Source organism: Lethenteron reissneri, chromosome 22 (assembly GCF_015708825.2).
Source record: "Lethenteron reissneri isolate LAM-NWPU_2019-01 chromosome 22, ASM1570882v1, whole genome shotgun sequence".
Lineage (NCBI taxonomy): Eukaryota > Metazoa > Chordata > Hyperoartia > Petromyzontiformes > Petromyzontidae > Lethenteron > Lethenteron reissneri.
The window spans coordinates 3160928-3177537 of NC_083800.1; the positions used below are offsets into that span (position 1 = coordinate 3160928).

Genomic DNA, 16610 nt, shown 5'->3' on the forward strand with positions numbered 1-16610 from the left:
CCATTTACATTGTTTCCGCTGCCTGTGTATCTGCCGTACAGTTGTGCACGATGTCAAGCAGAAATGTAAAAAAAAAAACATTTGCGTTGACTCGTTCATAAAAGTAATTGCGTTTGTATTTATTGAACCTGACGGGGCCGTCTTGCTTGCCCCACACAGCATCGCGATCGCGTGAAGACGTTCAAGACAACAAGCGTTTCGTCTTGATGGCGTGCTTTGCTGCTAAACACTTGTGTTGTTGCCACTAGAGGGTGCTGTAGTCGCAGATGTGAATGTGCTTCCATTTGTCGTCAATGCGGTAGCAACCTCCCTGGACATGAGCAATGGACGGGCAGTGGACAATCGTCTTACCACCTGTTGATCGCCCTGCATTCATTCCTGCTTGAGGACTCAATGTGCGACCTGAGGTCCATTCACACGCCGGTAACGAGCAGCTAAGTACAAATCCATTGTGCTGGCTTCTCTGAATGTGACCACACACCACGCAGGTACATAGAGGACGGCTGCTTGCGTTGTGGCCGAAACGTCGTGAGAATTATTTTATTAGGTTTTATTTTATTATTTTATTACTTCCCTTCTACGCGACTTTATCGAAAGAACCAAGAAGAGGTACATAGAGGTTTTATTATAGCTACTGTTGGATGAAGGGCTACCTGTGCTGTTGGCATGTCGCGCAGTGCTGCGATGCAACAATCCATCGCATTCACTCGCATAGCTTAATCTCTGGGATGGTTTTCCTTCCAGGTGTGTTCTCTCCTTTGGCCACCATTCCATCCGCAGTCTTCTCTCTCTCCCCTCTCCCCTTCTAGCAGTTTGGCCTGCCCCATGCCCCTTTTAGTACGGCGAGTGATTTGTGTTCATATTCTTGGTTCTTTGGGTAAATTCTAGATTTGAAGCTTTCGTGACTGCAAGGATTCATACTCAAAGTTTTTTCGGTAAAGTCACGTAGGTAAAAACATGAAATTGAAATTAATAAAATAATAAAAATCACGACGTTTCGGAGGCAACACAAGTCTCCGTCATCAGGTGGGACCGTCACAGCCAGATTTGCTGTATCAAGTGTTGCCTCCGAAACGTGATTTTTATTATTTTTTATTAATTTCATTTTTTTACCTACGTGACTTTACAGAAAAAACTAAGAGTATGAATCTTTGGGTAAAGTCAATGCGTTCCGCCGATGAATGTGATCCTTTGCGTACATCCCTAGCCGTCCTTTGTGAGCTCCAGACGTTTCCTTTTGTCAAAATGTTATTGATACATGTCAAGTGCGTTCTTATTTAGGCACATTGTTACGTTGCAATTCCGTGATCAGACTCCCTTTTTTCAAAAGAACCGCATCCTGCCATTGCTCGCTGCTATTTAATCGTATCGATCCCACGCGAAAAAAATATCGATGCTGTGAGTAGCCTTGTCGTCTTCGTGAAACACAAAATCAACTCCCCAAACTTGAGAGGCCACTTCTCGTTTTGTGTCACTGCCGTCTGGAATTCTCTCCCCTTGGCTGTTCTCACCGCTCATTCTCTCACCCTCGGTGTAGGTCCAGACGTAGGGGACCCTCTTCCTCTCGTCGACTAGTGCCCAAATAATGATCTTTCCCAGTTGACTCGCCTCCATCCTGCATACAAACCATGACCCCTTGCTGCATTAATCTACCATTTCATAATTCAATGCAATTACCATTGCGGTGGTTGTGTCAGCCTGGCCACGGCCTGTCATGCCACTGGCTCAATTTACTCATTCCCCTGTTTTGATTTTCTTATTTGCATTTAATTTAATTAGTTTGCCCTTTACTCTGTTTTATTATGTAGTGTCTTGGTACCGAAAGCTGGAGATGGCTTTGTGTTTGGACACTTTATTAATTTATAAATCATCATTATAGTTGTCTCGAAAGCTGATGTCAACAGGTGATTTGTTAAACATTTTATTTGCAGCGAGCATTTTTGTCAACTAAATAGACGTGAGATTGACGTTTTTCTCTACGGCAAGTGTGAAGTGGCGTGAAAACCTAATTTGACATTTTGATTCCTTATTAAACTGAACGTGCAATTACATCATTCACAACTGATGCCCGCTACTGGGGCCCACTCTTACCCAAGTTTTTTGTCGTCGTTAAGCACCACAAAAGTAATTCGGCCAGTGCGTGTGAGTGTGACCATCTCAAACAAAACAATTCAAATCGAAAGCCGGAAAGATGCAGAAACAAGCACAAAACAAAGCGAGAGAGCGCCTTGTCTCGCAGACCGCCGTCTCCTCTCAGGGGTTCGATGTCGGGCGAACGGGAAACGTTCCGATGTCGGAGAGCCACTTTCGCAGGATGCCCTCCGAGGCGGCCGCGCTCCTGCGGGTCGTAGCCGGTGCCACGGGGACCAGGCTCCGTGGCCTCAGCCATTGGACGAACCTCTTGAGCTCCGAGCGGCTGCTGTGGTCCACGAAGGGCACGCCTGAGTGTGTGCGGTGGACGCCACGGGGTGGGTTGGGGTGACGGGGCAGAGGAGGAGAAGTATCTTTATGGGATCTTTTGCCAGTATCAAAAAGAATGAAAAATAATAACGGGTTTTTACCCTTTCTGGCAATAAAACAGGAGGTGTAAAGCTGTTCAAACACCAAATTGAAACAACTTTTGCAAGGAATGAAGCCTGCATTAACTACACGTGGCAAAACATGAAAAAATATGGCATTGTCTTTGAAACTGGTCTACACCAGAGACAGCCTTCTTCATAGCCATGTCTCACCAGAGAACGCCAAAAGGCGAACGGTACAAAGACAATGCCTCACATTGGAGCACTTGTAGCTGTTATATCTCGATACATGTAGACACTGGCGATACAAGGCTGTTTCTGGTGTTGGCCAATCAGTTTCAAAGACAATGCGTACACTGTCGGAGCATGTTTGCACGTTTTACCACGAGTACGTGTGGTTAATGCAGAGGAGGAGTGTTTTATTTCACACGCTGCTCCACAAACCCGATGGCCTGAGTTGTATTCTTGGCCATGGTGTTAATATCGAGTGGTCCTGGGCACCCCATTTTCATCAACCCGCACTGACCAGCTTGGTGAGGTATGATCAAAACGCACACCTCGTAATCTTCACGACGCGGGGAGGCTTGCATACAAAAGTGTTTTGACGGTGGGTCGTAATTAAATTGTTTTGAAGACGCAGTCGCATTGCACTGTCGGGTGTATTCACAGTTGATTTGTGGGGGGAAAAACACCCTTAACGAACATCGGCATGTGCCCGTGAAGATTGCAAGGTGGTGAAACATGTTTAGCACGTAGGCAAAACAAAATGATCTCGTTTTTCAGGAAGCTGAAAAACGAGATCATTTTGAAGAAGAAAAAATTAACCCATAAAAACAGTTTTTCACTATAAATCCTTTATATGCGTGGCGGCTAGAGTCCTCTCGTCCTCTGGCTTGAGATGGCTGCCACCTATGGGTCAGATGATTGCTTGCCACCATTAAGCAATTGGTAATTTAATATAATTTTTTTTCCTAAAAAGTGTAAAATGTTGGAAAAAAAATTTCACGAAAATAAATTGTCACGCACAACGAGTCTGCAAAATGTCAGCTCGATTGGATCACGGGAAGTGGGTTAAAAAACGACCGAAAGATTTGCACGGTCGTAAGCGCGCAAGCAAGTAAGTGAACTTAATATAAAGGATAAAAAAAAACGATTAGTGTATTGGCATGGGAACCCATGAATTAAACTCTCTAAACTACGCAATCGTCTAACCGTAGATGATGACGTTCTGTGAGATGTGCGGCTGGATGTCGGAGAGGCGAGAGTGTCCTGTGAAGTCCCACTGCGCCACGGGTTTGAAGGCGAGGAGGTAGTCGTACTGGGCAGAGAATCTCCGCAAGTGGGCGCTCAGCCCCTGAGAAGGAGAGAAGGAGCCGTTACCCCTTGGCACTTGGGTGCCACTCTTCAAAGTTCACAACCCATGGGCCACTCGATTTAGAGCAGTGTTATTCGCGAATTTTCAGAAGGGACCACTTTCGCCGATGAGACATCAGCGTGGATTCCGCCACACCGCTTTCACGGGGTGTTTTCACATTCGTGTCTTGTTGTAGGGCCGCACCAAAGGCCTGCCAGTAGACCGTGGGCCTTGCAATGAAGAACGCTGAGTTAGGGTGACGTAGCGTGCAACGGAGGCTCTCACGAGAAGCGTTGGTAAAAAAAAAAAAACCTGTCCTTACATCACCATGGTCTTGTCTTGTGTTCATCGTGAAGTAACTATGGAAGTTTAAAACCCAGCGTGGTGTTATCAAGTATTTGGTACTGCTATGGTTTTTTGGCATTGTTGTAACTTGCTAACCTGCCCCTTCTGGAAATCTGTGAAAAATTGCTTCATATAATCGGATTCCTCCAGCAGTCTAAATAAAGATTCTGGTGTTGAAATTACTGTACTTTAACATGTGCAGACTTCCGTATGAGATGTTTAGCTGAGATTGTGTTCCTTCTACATACATGTATATATTTTAAATTGAACGTCTATTGCCGGTCTTACAAATTAAAACGTATCGTGTTGACCAGGATGAACCGGCGAGAATACCGCTACAATTCAATAAGGCGAGAAGGCCCTGGGATTTGGGCAAATTCTCCCCGTGTGACTTAACTCATGAAACATTCTTTTGAAAGAGGACATTCATGCGGGTGAAATTGAAACATCGGCGGATCCACCCAACCCAAGTTATGTTTCAACTGAGTGGAGGTAATTCATTTGGGATGTACCAGGCGTAGCAATGTTCGTGCTAAGATCCATGAGGTTGACAGTACACACGCGCTTGACTCAGAGCGCAGCATGTGTATAACATGCCCTCTTACCGTTTTTTTTGCGCCAATTCACAGCGCAAGCGACCTGTAACTCATGCCAGGCTGCCCGGTGGGTAACCTAATAGTGTGGCACAACACGCGGCGGTTGACTCGTAGAATTGGCTAATGGGTCTCGAGCGTATCGAATGTTAATTCATTAAATAAAAACAAAGTGTCCAGAGGGTAAAATTAGAACGGTTGCTTCAGAGGGCGGCGTTGGCTTTTCAGTTCGGTGTTTGAACGCTCGATTGTGTCTGCGGCGGTTGCGAAAATTACAGTATTCGAGAAATGTAGCCCGGTTAAACATTCTCACGTTTTCTTAACTCCTCGTGTGTGCAGCGAGTTGATTGATTAGAGCGGACGAGAAGCAAAGTCCCCGTGACTGGATCCCAACCAAAAGCACAGCGCTCGTTGTGTAACGGTTTCAAAGTAAACAGCGTTGCCGAAATAGGCGCCGTGATTCGAGTGTTTTGAACGCCGCGATTTCGTTTGGCTCCGTTAAAATTTTTTTTTTTTAAACCCAACCGGTTTAGTTTTTTTGTTGCTCACGAGTTGGTTTCATGAAAACTTGTTTCGAGAGACGGGAAGAAAGTTGTTAAGTTTGAGCGCGGCGCTCGCGTTAATGTACGGACAAAATAAATCAACGACAACTCTTGAAGGGCCCTTTTTTCTCATTCCATAATTATTTGAGTTCATGTAACAATTTTCCTGCAGCCCGGTTCCATTTACCCGCAACCCCGCCAACACTCCAAAAAAAAAACGATATTGAAACACGCCACAAGATCTTTACCCGGGGGATGAATAGTGACTCGTTTTGGACGATGCTGACCATTGGGGGTTTTTATTATGGGGGGGGGGGCGGTGGGGAGAGAAAAGGGTTTTGGGGGGTGGTGGGAGGGGAGGATTGGGGGGCATGAGAGGGGGTTGGGGTGGATGAGGGGTGGGGGGTGATGACGGACCTTGAAGCTGAGCTTAGTGATGGAGAGCGCGTGGAGGCGCGTGGCGTGCCAGTCCAGGGTGACGAGATCCCGCGCTCGCCCCGTGCCCAGCAGCTGCAACGTGTCGTAGTTTTCCATCGCCATGGCCGCTCGGCAGCCCACGGCCTCGGCCAACGCTGCCCCCGAGGGCGGGGAGGAGGAATTGGCGTCAACGACAGCGGAGCGGCTGCGAGACTTCATTTGGCAGCGGCGTCAATGTTGACTGAAACTTTGCGAACTTCTAAGCGAAAACTGTTTGGGGGAGGGTTAATTGAGGTGAATGTGCAAGTTAGTACGTTATGGAATACGTACTATTGTCAATAACATCTGGTAAACCGGCAGTATATATTTAACACGCCTGACAGCTGATGATACTCAGAATGTTGAAACTGGTCCAGAGTTTGCTTGCTTAAACAAATTCTGCTTAACAACGTGAAATTATTGGTTTGGAAAGCTAAAAACCTGATGGATCAAAAGCACATTTTTCATTGAAGGCCCCAGACAATTATGGGATTTTTTGTGTTAATGTTTATAAAAGTTTAAATGCTTTATTAATCTATGTTGCTGTTAAATTACTCAATGGGCACAACGACGTCACCCATCACCCAGACAGAGGCCTCACCCAGACAGCGACGTCACCCATCACCCAGACAGAGGCCTCACCCATCACCCAGACAGAGGCCTCACCCAGACAGCGACCTCACCCATCACCCAGACAGCGACGTCACCCATCACCCAGACAGAGGCCTCACCCATCACCCAGACAGAGGCCTCACCCAGACAGCGACCTCACCCATCACCCAGACAGCGACGTCACCCATCACCCAGACAGAGGCCTCACCCAGACAGCGACGTCACCCATCACCCAGACAGAGGCCTCACTCAGACAGCGACGTCACCCATCACCCAGACAGAGACCTCACCCAGACAGCGACCTCACCCATCACCCAGACAGAGGCCTCACCCAGACAGTGACCTCACCCATCACCCAGACAGAGGCCTCACCCAGACAGTGACCTCACCCATCACCCAGACAGAGGCCTCACCCAGACAGCGACCTCACCCATCACCCAGACAGCGACCTCACCCATCACCCAGACAGAGGCCTTACCCAGACAGCGACCTCACCCATCACCCAGACAGAGGCCTCACTCAGACAGCGACGTCACCCATCACCCAGACAGAGACCTCACCCAGACAGCGACGTCACCCATCACCCAGACAGAGGCCTCACCCACACAGAGGCCTCACCCAGACAGAGCTTCTCGTCGCCCGGCGCGCGGTAGCCGCAGGCGAGCATCGTGCGCGGGTTCCGGGCCACCGCGCTGGAGGCCAGACGCGTCGCAAAGCGCAGGACGTCCTCTCGTGCCGGCGGCTCCTTCTCCAGGTGCAAGCACCTGCCCCGCGGGCGATTGGGTTCAGAGGTTATCACCGGGCTCACCCAAAGTAATGGGGACCCGATGCAACAACAATGCGATACATTACAAATTTTATTCTAGATTTGACGTTTTCGTGACTGCAAGGATTCATACTCTTTGTTTTTTTCGGTAAAGTCACGTAGCGAAAAAATTTAAATAAATTAACTCACGACGTTTCGGAAGCAACACAAGCCTCCGTCATCAGGTGTAACTGCTCTAGTAAAATTGCTGTAGCGTGTGAGTGAGTGAAACTCACAGTTTTATATAGCGCCAGTCACGCAGGGCCTCACACAGCGCTTTACAACACAATCCCGGTAAAAAAAAAAAAAAACCTAACGTGAAAACCAAGAGGTGAGCAACGCCTGCACAGACGGATATATACGCAAGAGAAAATAAATTCGTTTTCAGACGAGCCATAAAAACCTCGACTGACGGAGCGTCACCTAGCGGAACCGGGGCGAGCGAGACATCCCCACAAACGTGGCTCCTGCGGTGCCCCTTGTGCACGTTTGTGCAGCGCCTCTATTGTCGATCCGCTGCACCCAAGTCGGCAGGTCAAGGTGGGCAGGTCGGTGGAGAAACGACCCGGAACCACGCGGCGGTGCTCCACAAAAGCGAGAGAGCCGCGACTGCTGCGACATGCACCCGCCACTGGAAGTACATTTGACTTTGGTGGGCGGGCACAAAATGAAATCCACTGCTGGATGAGGGCCGTGGGTTATTCGACCACACTTGAGCACGCCGGGTCAATGGGGCCGGAGAGCGTTGGGGCGTACGATGGATTTTTCTGCACCGCATCCCGCTAACGATGTCGCCCCTGCCAGCAGCCTACACACCCGTTGTACGCACTCATCCATACACTTTCCAGGCTCAACTCTGCTTAGCTTCTGCTGAGATCGGATACGTTGCGGCTGATTTGGTTTATGTCTATGCTGTCGATATAAGTTGAGTAGCCACTGCACATGGATGTGGATTGGTGCTTTGGCAAGTAAAATGGAAAGAGCTTCTACGTTCAGCATAGAGGCGGGGGTGTAGAAACTTCCCAGAGGGAGGGGTTGGGAGATCAGTCACGGAATGTTAAGCTATTTAAATAGGGCCGATATATTGTGTTTTTCTTATAAAGCAAGCATTCCATTTATTGTCTGATTCAACAACACCTCAACGTTACAAGCTGGGGTGGAGTAGAGAGGACTGGTGGTTGTGACCTGTTCTTTCTCCCCCCCCCAATCCCCGTAATCTGAAAAAGAGCTTCATAGCTGATCAGATTTCTCCAAGGGGATCTTTTCACCAAGGGGATTGTCTGTCCTGGCGAAAGACTCGCCCGCGTGTCTGCCAGCTCCACGTTGGACAGGGACGACCGGGAAGATTTGGGCAAATGGGGAGTGAGAGGCCTGTTTGAAGCCAACAACTCCGACGCTTTAAGTGTCCCTGTTTTTAGTCACCGCTTCGGATGCCAACTCCCGAAGTATAGCAAGGTCATTATAGCCACTGCTGTTGATGCCACCACACATCAACGTTGCTTCCTCTCCACCGCTCGGTCCCACAGTTGCTGCAAAGTTGGCAGTCGACATTCAAGGTTCCACCTCCTGTGTTTTGGTCTTCCCTTTGGTCGCGGACTTCTGGGCTCCACTCCATTGCATGTCCCGGTCACCTGCCCTCCTCCTTCCTACCCAGCGCCCATGGCAACCTTCTCTTCCTGATTACACCCACAAGCACTCGCTTTCCACCTATATCTTTCTACACCTTAACCCATCCTTCCATGAGATTTTTGACATCCTCCACGTGCCACCGATACGCAAATGCCAGACGAGTCTTTTCCAGTTGCTTCATTGCTACTGGAAAAATACAAGTATTTGATGCTTACTTTTGTCAATCCGCCAATGGGTTAAGGCCTCTCCACGCCTCATAATTCATGGGGTTATTTGACCATACTTCACCACGCTGGTCAATGCGGGTTGGCGAAGGGCGGAGAGTCGGTCCACATGACCCATTGTGATATGACACGCTATCTGGCTTATCACACCGTTAGCTCGACAACAGGGCAGCGTGTGAGCCCACAAGGATAACGTTGCAGGCCATTGCCCGAACGTAGCCGCCGCTTTGCCAACAACAGCGTCCGCAAGCACTCGAGTCGGGCAACTGCACAGGCGGGCAAGCACGCGCTCACGTGGTGTCCATGTAGCAAACATCGACGCGGCGAGCGGCGAGTTGCAGGTTCCTCTCCATGGCAGCGCTCGCACGGAAGTGTCCGGTGTAGAGGATTGTCCTGCCGTCGGGCACCATGAACAGGAACATAGACGCTCCGGCACAACTGTGGACACGCGCGCACGTGGAGACACGTCAATCAGCTCGGGCAGGGGTCGGCAAACCGAAACAACAAGAAGAGTCATTTTTGGTTCGAATTCGGTAAAAAAAACTCAGCATTTCAAGAGCCGCAATGCTCTGTGGTGAATTCGAGACGGTGGGTCCTTAATAAATAACGTCACGAGGCAGTCCTTGAAGAGTCGCCGACCCCTGAGCGAGGGGGGAGGGGTGCAAGCCCCGCGATTACTTTCTCACGCCACTGCTGGCGAAACGTTGGGGTGCCATAATTGGCACGGTTGGCTACGTACAGTGCGAAAGAAGTTTGACATACATACTTACGTAACAACCCAAAAAACACCCCCATCGATCAGAGAGCCAAAGCTTTTGGCCAATAATCTGGCCCATGGGCCGTTAGGCGTCGCACCCCTGGTGGTTCTAAACCAGGGGTTGGGCAACCAAAAGAAGAAAAACGTTTTTTTCGAATTCGGTAAAAAAATATTTCGCAATGCACGTGGATACAAGACGGTCCTTAATGAATAACGTCAAACCATTGCTTACGTAATGCCTGTTTTAAGAACAGCACACGCACAGCGACTTGTAATGCCGCATTTCAAATGATTTTGGGGCTTTTAGACGTTAACCGTTGATCGAAAATAACTAGGAATTTTTTTTTTAACTTTGCAATTATAGCGTCGGAAGCCACGAAGCAGTCGCTTAAAGAGCCGCAGGTTGCCAACCCGTTTGTTCTAAACCCTCACGGGTAATGAGGTTCATCTTCTTGGTTCTTTCGGTAAAGTCACGTAGAAGGGAAGTAAGAAAATAATAAAAGTAAAACATAATAAAATAATTCTCACGACGTTTCGGCCACAACGCAAACAGCCGTCCTCAGGTGAAAACCAGGTCTGTCGGGGAGACAGCGTCTGAATGTCTTCACCTGAGGACGGCTGCTTGCGTTGTGGCCGAAACGTCGTGAGAATTATTTTATTATGTTTTATTTTTATTATTTTATTATTTCCCTTCTACGTGACTTTACCGAAAGAACCAAGAAGATGAATCCCTGCAGTCACGAAAACTTTAAATCGAAAGGTAATGAGGTTGTTCGACCGCGGGGGGCTCGCTCACTGGTTGGCGTCGAGCAGGACGACTCGCACGCCGTTCACCACGGACACGGTGTTCAGGGGCAGTCGGTGCAGATGAGCATCCTGCACGCCCAGCTTGCAGCTCGCCAGGTCGGCCGTTACCTAACCGGGGGGGTCAGGGGAGTGAATTGACAAGGGAGGAGACGAACATCATGGAAATGGAGCGCATGAGCAGCATCAGAATTTTCATTTGGAATGGAGGAGGAATCCGATGAGCTATGAAGCTCTTTTTAAATCCTTTATATTAAGTTCGCTTGCTTGCTTGCTTGCGCGCTTACGACCGTGCAAATCTTTCGGTCGTTTTTTAACCCACTTCCCGTGATCCAATCGAGCTGACATTTTGCACACAGACTCGTTGTGCGTGATAATTTATTTTCGTGAACATTTTTTTTACACTTTTTAAGAATTTTTTTTATATTTAATTACCAATTGCTTAATGGTGGCAGGCAATCATCTGACCCATAGGTGGCAGCCATCTCAAGCCAGAGGACGAGAGGACTCTAGCCGCCACGCATATAAAGGATTTATAGTGAAAACTTTGTTTTTACGGGTTATTTTTTTTACAGATGTCCAGTGGGGGTGGGTCAGACGAGTTGCAACAGCAACTCGTCTGACCCACGCAAGGGACATTTTTTTTTAAATCAATTAATTTGTCAAGATTGGTTAAGGTAGCAAAACACAAGAGCAGCAAAACAGCCGATCGTAACGACGCAATAGACGACGCTATGGATGCGACAATTTGCCCCATTGTTTAATGGATTTTTCGCCATCGAGGTTCGCGATTCCATTCAAAGCAATAATTTATGTAAACACAAATTGCGAATGCAGCGGCCTCCAGTGGCTGCAGAGGGTCACGGGGAACTAATTACATACGGCATGTACGCGTTGAAAATTGTTATTATAATGCATGCGTTGAGAGGCACGGAGCGTGAGCTTAATAACTGATAATATTGATGTGTCCATGCATATTTACAACCCTGATAAGCATATATTGTTAATTTGTTCACTGTCCTTTATTTAACCAGGTAAGGCCAATTGAGATTAAATATCCCATTTAGCCAGGAATGCATGGGTATACATAACTTCAAAATTATTTGTTTAAATAAAAACTTGTTTGCAATAACATTAAAAACAAAATAATAAACAAGACGCACGTGACTTGGAGCATATGCAAAATTGAGTTGGCTCAATTTTATTTTATTTTAATAATTTTGAAGATGCAATCTTTGTTCCGATGTTGTTTCTGTGTGAAGATACACCGTGGAGAAGCCATCACGATGCATCACAACGTCATATTTATTTCTCTTCTTTCTTTTTATGTTTTCCTTAAATCACACCTGCCAACGAGGTTTTATTTATTATTCTTGTGGTTTTTTTCGTGTGTTCCTGCGAGGAACAGACAGCTCAACATGTATGAATCAAAAGGCGCCTTTCCGCTTCATATCCACGTCGGGGTGCAGCTGTGGCGCGGCCGCCACGGGTTTGTTCACTGCGCTGTGAACCCGCCGACCCGAGCCCGACATTCCCGCTCACGACCAATAACAGTGGCGGGGGGGGGGGGGGGGAATAATTTTAAACCGCTCGTGGGCCTCCCCGAGGTCGACTCAGACTCAAATGGGTATCTGGTGCGGTCGTTTGTAACCGTGCGCAACCGGGCCACCCACCGTGCCGGTACCAATAGGTGCTCGCTAACAGCCTCTTAAGGCTATATGGGGAGGGGAGGTGGGAATATCCGAATTTAAAAAAAAAAAAATTATTTATTCGCTTCGAACCATACACTGGGGGGTGGGGGGGGGGGTCAGTTGTCACCTTGCTGCAGTAGATGGGTCGGTCGAAGGAGCGCGAGAGCCCGCGGTAGGCGTGCGGGTGGAAGTGGCTCAGGAAGTGGGCGCTGCAGCTCGCGACGGCCCCGCACGAGAAGGCGTCCACCGCGAAACTCGTGCCTGGAGCGAGAGAGAGAGAGAGCGGGAGAAGAAGACAACAACATCAACAACAAGTGACACCATCGCCACAAACTGACGGCAAAATATGTCCCTCTCGCGCGCGCCGACTCCAGCGTTTGTGTAAAAAAAAAATCTTGGAGGAGGCACGAACGTTTCTGAAGTATACACGCTTTAGAATACATTTTCCTTCCCTGTATAGAAATGGAAGGGAAACATGTTTTTTTAAATATATGTGTGTGTTATCTCTTGGGAAGGAAAATTACAGCAATACATTTATGGTCTTGAGAAAGTCCGACGTGTTGTTTGACCTGGGATTTTGCTCGTAAACGTATCGTTCCCTTCAACCGTTCCAGATGCCACCCGCGTGGCTCCGGATGCCCCCTCACGGTTCGCGGCGACAGAGGTGGCCGCGTCCCGCTTCCTCCTCTGCGTGGACGTGGAAAGTTCCTTCCCGGCGTTCGCCATTCTCTTCACGCTGATGCCGCTCTGGAGGAGCCTGCGCTCCACCTCCTGCCTGCTCGGAGCCCTGCGCACCACCTTGCCACCAATCCGGGCCCTCCTCGTGGTTCCTCCGCTCGCCAGAACATTTTGTCCGCTCGCCAGAACATTTTGTCTGCTCGACATTCCTCCCCGTGCCTTCATGTTTGCGACCTCGGAGCCCGAACCGTCGACGCCGGTGCTTGCGCGGCGGCTAATTTGTGCGCGGTCTCCATTCGGCGAGACGCTGGCTTCGCTGCGCTCCAAGCGATCAGACTCCTCTTCCACCGCTTCTTCAGCCGGCACCCGCTCCGTCGCCGGTGGGGCACCGTCATCGCCGCAACTTGTCCACAGCAGCGCGCCCTCCTTCGGCGCGTTACCGCGGCCTTCGTGTGCGTTGGCAGGGCTCGCGCGTACGTCCCAGGTCCGCGGGGTCACAGGTCCTCTCTTATGCCGCCCACCGTTCTGCTGACCTGGTGGGAACTCTAGAACCCGAGTTGTCCTGCTCATGGCGCTTATCTGTTTTTGTCTATTTTCGGCCTTTTCTATCATTGCCCTGAGCCGGGAAACAACTTGATCCCCTGTCGGCTGCTGAGCTGGTGGTGTTTTATTTGCGCTGTCGTCTGTTCGATTCTGCAGGTTCTTTGAGAGTCTGCCCGACAGTTCACGCGACCTCAGTTGTTGTTTTTGCCCATAGAAGGAAGCGGTGTTCATCTGGCCGTGGTTCGAATTGACGCAAGTTTCACCCTCAATGTCCCTGATGTTGTACGAATGGTCCCAGCGGTCGTTTGTCCATGCACGGCTGCTGTGCGCGCTCAAAGACGCGCGTGTCGGACTCGATGGAACATCGCCTTTACAGACACTCGGATCTGACACGGAGGGCCCACGATTCTGCGGCGCGACCGTGCCACCGAGGCTTTCGGTCGAACTTGTTGTCCCATTGTCACGCCGAACAGGTCTGCTGTAAGTCGACGTGGACAGCTGCTGTTGGTTGAGCACCTGCGATTCCGTCGCGTGCGGCGCACTCGCGACGCCATCCTCGTCCACCGCCGCTCCGCCTGGAAGCTGCGCGGATCGAGCGCTGCCAGGGAGCAACGCAGCGCCCGCGTCGGCCGAGTCGCGCTCGCGCTGCGCCATCGACGGCAGGGTCGCGTCTCCCTGCTCGTTCGCGGCCTCACCGCAAGCCGATTTTGCCCCGGAACGACGGCACGACGTGTGCGGGTGCGGCCGTCCGTCGACGTTCGCGATCGTCGTTTGCCGCGTCGCCGCCGAGGACACAAATTCAGCGGCGTCCGAACAGTTTTGCGAGACCCGCCTGCCACGGGGGCCGCGAACGCTTCCCATCGGTGGTCGCGCCGCCAGCTTCTGCCCAGTCGAAACGGCGGCCCGCGGGCGTTCGTCGCCGCCACGTTCGTTCGCCGCGTCGAGAGCGCGCATCATTCTCGAGCTGCCGCGGTAATTTACGGCCGCTGCGCGGGTCGCCACGTGGGGCCGCGTGGCCTCGTTTGTCATCGCGCGAAACAAGTTTCCCCTCGTCGGGAGCCGCTCCAGGTCGCTCGGGAGAATGAAGGGAAAAGTCTTTTGCGCCACTCCGCAGAACGCGCGGGGCATTGGCGTGAGGCTGCAGCCGTCGCCTTGCGATGAAAAGTCCGACGAGGCGGCGTACAAGATTGGAGAGAAGGGTAAACGCTCGGCACTGTCCCCCTTCGTTCTCCGAGTCGAGCCCGTGGCCGCGCCGCGCAGGGCACGCGCAGGCTGCCCGCGTCGCTTTAGGCGTCCGACAATGGAGCTCTTGATGTCCGGTGAAGTCTGGGTGCTTTGTGTCAGTGTGTCGTATTTTCTCGTGCACCGATTGCCGCACGCCTTGGAATTTATTTGAGTGCATTCCTCCTCCTCCTCCTCGTCCTCCACCACCACCAAATCGAAGCAAACGTCGCGATCACCCTTTCGCCAAAATTGATCATTTTCCACATTTTCACGAAAAGCTGGGGGCATCGTCTCCTCGCTCCTCCGGCTTGGCTCTGCAGATTCCCGCCGAGTGGAATTGCTGTCGCTCTGCAAATTGGGCCTGTTCGATTTTACAATTCCTCCGACTCGCGATCCCTCTGGCCGCGGCGCGCCCTCGTCATCACGTTCTGCTCCAGGTAGCTGCTGCTGGCCACCCTCTCCGTTTGCCTGGCGGTCGTTCGGATTTTTACTCCCAAATCTTCTCGGCGTCATCGACTGCTCAAAATCATCGGAGTCGCTGAAGTCATCGCATATCTGCGGTCCCAACGGTGTGTTTTGCATTGCAGAGGATGGAGCCGAGTGTTTTGTCTGGCCGCTGCTTGCCACGCTTTGATTTCCATACACCGATTCCGTGATGTCTTGCAGCATGCGATTCCTCCCCTGTGTTTGGGTGTGCAGCTGCAGTAGACTGTCTTTGTAGGACACTGCTGCACCCAAGGCACCTGTCCTGCAATTTCCATATTTATTAGGTATCAGGTGGGAGCCTGTACTCTCTGAAGATCCCAGCTGTTGTTGTAAGTCCCTTATCTGATGTTGTTTTAACCGAGTCAAGTTTGGTTTTAGTAACACATTTCTGAAGTCTTCTTCATCTGAGCCATCCTCGTCGCTTATGGAAGATTCTGGAATCTCTGTGATGGTCTCTTCTGGCCTTTGGTCAGCCCGCCAGTCAGGGAGGAGTGGCCTTGTTTCTGCAGCTGGAGAAGATGTGATGAGAGGGCTGCTCTTTGTTGGCGAATTGGCTTTCCTGCATCTCTTGAGTTTAGAGTGCTTGCCCCCAGACCTAAAAAATTACAAATGTTTAAATTAATGACGAAAAAATTAAAGGCGAAAGAGGCAAAGGTACAGTCCTGCAATTGTATCCATGCACAACTGCTGATGGAAGGGCTTCAACTAGACGGAGTTCTATAGAGCCCATCTAGAGGGTAATTGGCCTACTCTTCCACGCTGGCCAGACGTCTTGGAAGCGGTGGGAGTACCCACAGACGAGCTGCCGATATACAATTCGTGGTGTCGCCGTTATTACTGCTGGATGGAGATGTGAAAATGGGTAAAATAATAACTAAATTGTATTCTCGATTTGAAGCTTTCGTGACTGCAAGGATTCATACTCTTAGGTTTTTTCGGTAAAGTCACGTAGGTAAAAATAAAAAATAAAAGTAAAATAATAAAACAAAATGAAAATAAATAATTATTTTTTTATTTTAATTTATATTTTTACCTACGTGACTTTACCGAAAAAACTAAATTGTACACACCTCAAATAAGGCATCATGCCCTAAAACATCAACTGAAAAAGATCAGCAGCTGCCAAGACAGCATCTTGAGACGTTACCGCGTTTAGACGTTATACAAAGCCACATGATAGAATATTGTACATGTCACGGCCCGGGTTAAACGTACCTGATCACGGAAAGGAAGCTCGCGTCCTGAGCCGGTGACACGTAGCCACTGTCATCGGCTGTTGCATTTCGGGACATCTCGCAGCTGCTGTATTGGGTCTCAACACAAGAGACATTATTGTAATTATTATTCA

General features: G+C 49.9%; 1 protein-coding gene across 1 annotated transcript; it reads right to left on the bottom strand.

Annotated features, from left to right (window-relative positions):
• Nucleotides 1-926: 926 nt before the first annotated feature.
• LOC133345524 (uncharacterized) lies at nucleotides 927-16610 on the bottom strand. Its single transcript, XM_061556358.1, has 9 exons — nucleotides 16478-16610; nucleotides 12901-15857; nucleotides 12459-12592; nucleotides 10633-10751; nucleotides 9374-9517; nucleotides 7040-7185; nucleotides 5771-5925; nucleotides 3732-3873; nucleotides 927-2441 (listed from the first exon to the last, which is right to left on the bottom strand). The coding sequence occupies exons 1-9, from the start codon at nucleotides 16552-16554 to the stop codon at nucleotides 2254-2256; spliced, it is 4062 nt and encodes a 1353-aa protein (XP_061412342.1). The 5' UTR covers nucleotides 16555-16610; the 3' UTR covers nucleotides 927-2253.

Coding starts and splice junctions, on each gene's coding strand:
- LOC133345524 (XM_061556358.1), bottom strand. CDS start 16,554: ATGTCCCGAAATGCAACAGCCGATGACAGTGGCTACGTGTCACCGGCT. Junction 7,186..9,373: donor GTTTGCTACATGGACACCAC/GTGAGCGCGTGC, acceptor CCCGCGGGGCAG/GTGCTTGCACCTGGAGAAGG. Junction 5,926..7,039: donor CGACGAGAAGCTCTGTCTGG/GTGAGGCCTCTG, acceptor CCTCGGGGGCAG/CGTTGGCCGAGGCCGTGGGC.